The sequence below is a fragment of the Monodelphis domestica genome, chromosome 3, assembly GCF_027887165.1.
Source record: "Monodelphis domestica isolate mMonDom1 chromosome 3, mMonDom1.pri, whole genome shotgun sequence".
Lineage (NCBI taxonomy): Eukaryota > Metazoa > Chordata > Mammalia > Didelphimorphia > Didelphidae > Monodelphis > Monodelphis domestica.
Genome location: NC_077229.1, coordinates 330,731,065 through 330,738,211, shown reverse-complemented (window position 1 = coordinate 330,738,211; position 7,147 = coordinate 330,731,065). Strand labels below are relative to the sequence as shown.

At 30.5% G+C, this 7,147-nt stretch overlaps 1 protein-coding gene across 1 annotated transcript; it reads left to right on the top strand.

The window, feature by feature from the left end:
* The first annotated feature begins 740 nt into the window (after positions 1-740).
* Positions 741-1,088, top strand: LOC100027413 (baculoviral IAP repeat-containing protein 5-like). The gene has a single exon (XM_056821078.1). It carries the CDS (start codon positions 741-743, stop codon positions 1,086-1,088), a length of 348 nt encoding a protein of 115 aa, XP_056677056.1.
* The last annotated feature ends 6,059 nt before the right edge of the window (positions 1,089-7,147 follow it).

The following is a 7,147-nucleotide window of genomic DNA, read 5'->3' as shown; positions in this document are numbered from 1 at the left end:
TTCTTAGTAGATATTCATACATATATTATTATTTTAAACCCTTACCTTCCATCTTAGAATCAATTATTGGTTCTAAGGTAGAAGAGCAGTAAGGTTTAGGCAATGGGGGTTAAGTGACTTGTCCAAGGTCAAACAGCTAGGAAGCACCTGAGTCTAGATTTGAACCCAGAACCTCATCTGTCTAGATCAGGTTCCCAATTCACTGAGCCACCTAACTGTCTCCTTATGTATATATATTAATTTCTTCTGTTCCATCGTCTTCAAACTACCATGGGTTCTATCATTTGTCCCCAGCCTGATTTACTTAATTATAAATCAAAAATTCTTAAATTTTTTGTTGTAATGGACCCCTTAGTCAAGTAAAGCCTAAGAAATACTTCTTAGAATTTCTAATTCATGAAATTAATAGGCATTAAAAGGAAAAAATATGTAAAAATGGAACTACACTTTTTTCTTTTAATTTATTTTAATCTTTCAATATTTTATTCTTCCCAATTACATATAAAAGCTTTTTATAAAACATTTCATAAAATTTTGAGCTCCAGACTCTCTTCCCCCCTTCTCCATGAGAATAAGCAATTTGATATAGATTATGCATGTAATATCATTATGGTAGAAGAGAATTTTTATATTTTTAATATTTTTATAATTTTTTGAATCCAGAAAGAAAATAAAATGAAAAAAATAGTGTGGTTTTGGTGGTGGCTGAATTTGAAACGATCTGTATTAGCAGCAACAAGATGAGTGGCATCTCTACCTTCCAGAACTGGCCCTTTATGGAGGACTGCACCTGCACACCAGAGAAGATGGCTGAAGCTGGGTTCATCCATTGCCCAAGTGAGAATGAGCCTGATTTAGCCCAGTACTTCTTCTGTTCCAAAGAATTAGAGGGCTGGGAACCAGAAGTCATGTTGGAACATAAAAAGCACTCATCTATTTGTGACTTCATTGGCATTAAGAAGAAGATTGAATATTTAGCACTCAATGAATTCTTGAAATTGGAGAAAGAGAGAGCCAAAAACAAGATTGAAAAGGAAAGCTCCCAGAAAATAATTTCATTTGAAGCAGGCAACGAAAGTATGGAATGAGATTGGACAATTGACTGCTTCAGAGTGACTCTTCTCTCCTTGATACATTATCTCACAGCTTAATCATTAAATATGAACCATATTCTCCAAATATTAGTGTGGAATTCATTTAATGATGCCTTTTAATAGGAGAGATCTATGGGAATTTGACATTTGACTTCATCAGCTGTTTTTTACTTTAAAATGGTGCCAGACACAACTTGATTCCCATCTTATTCTGCTTATGTTTATAGTGTTGGTGGCTTCTATATCTTTGAGCTATTTTTAAATTTTAAATTTTTGTATTTAAAATTTTAAATTTTGTATTGTAAAATTTAAAATTTTGTATTTTTATTTTGCTACCCCCTGGCCTTGCCAGAATGAGACCTGGATGAGAAGTAGAAGGAAGGAACTAAGCACTAAATCCATTTTTATATTGCTAGTCATGACTGATATACTGTTTCATAGTTATTACTGTTGTCGTGGTATTTGTTGCCTGGGTCCTGAAATTTGAGAACTAGAATGGTCTGTGGGTGAATTTATAATCCCATAATGAATATATAAGCAGTTAATTAAGGATACAGTATTTTTATATCTTGTATTATAATACTTTGGATTTATACTGTACCATTTTTGCATTGTACACAAACTAATTTGAATACTCATTTATCACAATGGTCTTTTGAAGAAACTGTTGCTTTGGTTTTATCTTATTAGGAGTATATATATATATATATATATATATATATATATATATATATATATATATATATATATATATATATATATATGCTTCCAGCCCAGGTTCTGAATGAAATATCAATTAGCAAAAAAAAAAAATAGTATGGTTTGATTTGCATTTAGATTCCATAACTCCTGTCTTTGAAGGTAGACAGCATTTTTTTCATAAGTCCTTCAAAAGTACTTTGGATCATTATATTCCTGAGTATAGGAAAGTAATTCACCGATGATCATTGTATGATATTGCTTTTACTCACTTAACTTTGCATTAGTTCATGAAAATCTTTCAAGGTTTTTTTGAAAGTGTTCTATGGAGTCATACTTGTGATCACCATTAACCAAAAAGAGCAAAATGATTATTGTATGTCCTTTGAAGCTAGTAAGAACCTGACATTCTATTTTACACATTATTGGTGTGCAATTAACCATATAAAACTTAAGGTCTACTAACATATCTATTGCTTTTATATATTTAAAAAAGTCTACTTTGAATCATATTTAATCTATTCAATTTTTTTCTATAAAATGAATTTAATAGGGGCAGATAGGTGGCTCAGTTCTTTGACAGTGAGGCCTAGAGGTGGAAGGTACTGAGTTCAAATCTGCCCTAGATAATTCTAGCTCTGTTAACCTGGGCAAGTCACTAAACCCCCATTTTATTGCTTTTCTGTCTTAGAACCAATATATTATAATGACATATATAAGGTGGAAATTAAGGGTTTAAATAATAAGTTTAACTATCTCTCAGTAAGGGTAACTATATTTTCTCCTTTAAATAATTTAAGTTAATATAACCTAAACTTGTGTTCAATTTAAAATGGATATAATTGTATATATAACACATATGAACAGAGATACATCATGCATATATGCAATGGAGCCAGCAACAATTTCAAAGTATTTTTGGAGGGATTAGTGGCAGCAAATGTATATTCCTATATAGCCATCAACAAGAATGATTCCTGATTTGTGGATTTAAGGAAGAGCATTATAATTCTATTAATTTTTCTTTTTGCATCAATTTTTTTAAGGATCTGAAGAAAAGAATAGCTATGTGTAAAAAGGTCAAATTGAGAATTATCTTAAACTGACATTTTTATGATTATGGCCCTGTTTAATAACTACAAATGTAGAATTACCTTTCCTTTGATGTTTTTAAGACTGATACAGTATAAAAATGTCATTTTTAAAATGATGTTTTTACAATCTAAGCAATGTGTAAAAATGTCAGGTGAACAACTCAATGAATTCACTTTTTCTGAGGGCATAAAAATATGTTAAAATATCCAATGGAGCATTTCATTGATATTCAATGTTTTTCCAGGATACAATGATTATAAAATTGTCACACTTCATGTAATACTATCTTTAATTTCATAGTTTGTCTCATCTGTAGCAATGACCACTGAGTAAATATTTTTTCTCTGACAAAATTAGAAAGCAGCACTGTATCCTTTTGTGGATATTATCCCTAAACTTCAAGAAAAAAATATACATTTTGTACTAAGGAATGGATAATGAAAATATAGTTTTGACCAGCAGTTAGTCTAAATTATGCCTTCCACATATGATGCTAAATAACCAATATTGTTTAAAAGGAAACAATAGTTTCGTTTGTTCCTTGACAACATGGAAAACAGAATTTTTAAAGTATTTTTCTTTTGACCAGGGGTTTCCAGTGGTAGAAGAAATGGAGAGTTTTTAGTCATGAAATCCACTGGTCAGTCAAAATAGCTACATAGTTGTAGACATAACTAGAGTTCCTCAATAAATAATAAATTAATATGAGAGCCATTATTTTCATATATTTTATTTGTATACAATGATTTCTACAAAGATATTTGAGTGCCATAGAGACAAGAACATTATGAATAGGAGGTATATTTTTATGGTCATAGTTCTACAGTCAGAAATGGGGAAAATATCATTATTGTTATTTAATAGACAATTATATTAAAGGATCACTTGGAAAATTCCCCAGAGAGTTGGCAATAGAAACATGGTTTGGTTCTGGAGATTTATAAATGGTAAAATATTATTTGAGTTTTTATAGAAGGCCATTTGAAATATCACTCCTGCAACATTGATGAAATCTTACCATATATGAAAAGGTTGGGGAGTCTACTTATGGGAGGCATAATGACATGCAATGCAAATGACTAGAAGAAATATTGGAATATTTTGTAGATTTTGTAACATCTTCTGATTGATTAATATTGTGATGAATAGAATGCTATTTGATTAGTAAAAGTCAGTCAAAAAGGACTAACAACTAGAGCTTTGACCATTTTTTCTTCTTTTGTTAATTCTTATTTTGACTCTGAAAGACAATGCTGTGAAATAAAGGGATGAATGGAAGAGGCTTGGACCTATTCTTTAAGGCCAACATGTAATGCCAAGAAAATGAGGTTTCATTCTTTTTTGCATTAACATCTGTCATTTCTTTTATGTAGACATTAATTGGAATGTTCCAAAATATGAGTTTTTAAATCAGAAGAATGAGCATTTGAGATTCTGGGAATTTTAGTGTGTGTATGTATATGTGTGTGTGTGTGTGTGTGTGTGTGTGTGTAGTATGTAGTGTGTAGTGTGTGTGTTTGCCAGAGCAAAAACAATGCATTAAGGAGTAAGATATAATCATATAGTAACATTCAGAACTTAAACCAAATGTATCTAATAAAAGAACTTATTCTGCAGTTTTGCTGAATTGGAATGTGAAATGGGTGTGTTTAGTGCTATGTAAGAAATAAGAATAAGTTTACTCTCTTCAGACTCCAATGTGGGATATGGAAGAATGGGTCCCTTACAATATGAGAGGAAAATATTTGAACATTTGCTCTTACTTGGAACTTCAAGGAAATATCCCTTTATAAAAGGTAGAATTGGTGTTAAGTAGTTAATTGTATTACAGTGATATTCACAGACACCTAATAATGAAAAGATTACAGCCAGTTGGGGATCAAATCAATGGCATTAGAAAAGATATGCCATTAAATCCATCAGTGCCCTCACTAGGTCCCTAATGGGAAAATGTTGGATGAAGAGCCAACCACACATTCATGATATATAGATATAAATTGTGGTCACATGAGATTACTATGAATTGAAATTGTTTATTTTTCTGATCCCAAAACATCCAAACTAGAAAGCTCTATTAAAATTGTGTAAGCCAAGAAAAAAATTTACAAACTTTGCAAGTGTTGGTCTACTGAGAGTGGAAATAATGGTGCAAGAGATGAGCTGATTAAAGATAACCACGTAAAAGAGAGACAGTTGCTAGTGAGTTCACACAAAACACTCCTTTTTTAGTGTGCTCTAAAGGGAATCACTAAAGATCATTACATTTAATAGAAATAAATTTTAAAAGAAATATCACATTCTCAGGCAGTAGGGTCTTAGTGAAAAAAACCCAGATTTAAAATCAGAAGACTTGTGCTCAATGGCAGTTCTGTCTCTTACTATATGTAGATATTTTAGAGGACTATTATAGGAATTAAATGATACAATGAATGTAAAAGGACTTAGTAAAGATGACTTCTAAGTGAATGGAGACTGTACAGGTTCCACGTATCTACTATAGGAAAAAAAAATCGGAAGCTAAAATTAAATAGAATAGTGATTAAAAATATGTAATGATTAATTACAGTAAGTTACTACTTCCATCAGAAATTTTCATAAATTATCAGACATAAGAGTACAGAAAATAAGAGAGCTACCTCTAAAACCAGAACCAATATAGCTAAACTAATAAAAACAAATACTAGTAGTCTCTAATTTCTACCAGAGATATTCTAACCTCTGTCTAGAGGTAGCTAGAGCCGTACTGTATTGTGAAAACTAGGGGATTGTTCAAAAATATCAGTAGAAACCTTGGAAACAAAAGGAAACATGACAAACTGTGGAATGGCAGCATTGAGAATAAGACAACATAGAAACTGAGATATTCTGAAATTCCTGATACTTTGAATTGAGACATGAGAGTGGATTTTGAAGTTCCAAAAATCCACTGTGGATGGTTGGGGATGAAAATCGTAGGAGGCAGTAGTATAGGAATCTTAGTGACCCAAGTCATAGTGAAGCAGGTCTAATAACAAAAGATGAAATGAAGAAAGGGTAGACACTGAACCTGGCACAAAGCCCCAATTCAGGAACTAAAATTAGAAAGATTCATAAAGAAAATACCTAATAGTTGAAAATGATTCTAAATCTAGAAATTCATAAAAAGGAGAGATAAATAAAATAACAACTACCAAAAGAGATCCAAAGGAAATACTTGATATTTTGGAAAAGAATACATAATTGTGAGAAAATTTTTTTAAAAATAGTTCTTTAGAATAGGAGTTGGCAAACTATGGCCTGTGGATTGAATCTGATCAAAATCATTTGTAAGCATTTTTTCCCTTTAAAAGGATTGGGGGAAAAGCAAAGAATAATAATTTGTTAAATGAAAATTTGATGGCTAAAACAGCCATGTTCTTTTATATATTAACTATGGTTACTTTCATACCACCATGGCAGAGTTTATTCATTGCAAGAGAGACAATGTGTCACTATTTTTCCCTCACATTATTTCTAGGCACATTAAAAATTATAAAAATCCAGGTATAATTCTGCAACATTTAAAATTTTACCTATATTTCTAAGTCATATTTTATTTCATTTTTACCAGTTTAGATCAGTTATGTCAGAACAAGAAATGAGAAAAAGAAAATAATGTCTTATTATGATTTTTGGAACTCAAGGACTATTTAATTTTTTTCTCAATAAGAGCATTCTGTAAACATTATTATTCAATATAGAATTGCATTAACAATTAGTTTTTGTTACATTCTTGATAAAGTTTTTCTATGAATTTGACCTAAAATACACAGCAAAGCAATATTCCTTTTCAAAACTTAAACTATAATAAAGTCAATTAAAGACAAGTAACATTAATATCTGTGCTGTCAAAAATTGAAAAAAAAAGTAAAATCTCTATATCCACATGAATTTTCAGAGGGTATATCCTCTGAGTTAAAACTACAGTTTCAGTAGTATGTTTTAGATATTCATAAATGTATATTTTTCACATATTTCAAAATCCATTTAACTGTGTAATTGAAGAGTTTCAACCTAACCTTCAAATGGAAATGATTAAACTGCCTTGAAATGGAATATTCAAAGGCAATCTGTGGAAAACAATCTAAGTGATTTCCATGGGATGATATATTCCACTAAAACTATAATCTCATGGTTTAAATCAGTATTTGGTATTATCTTTCTAAATAAAAAAGATATTTTTTCTTTTTTTTAAGGAAAATGCATTTTGTTAATTTGTTGTCCTGATTTCAGTTTCTTTT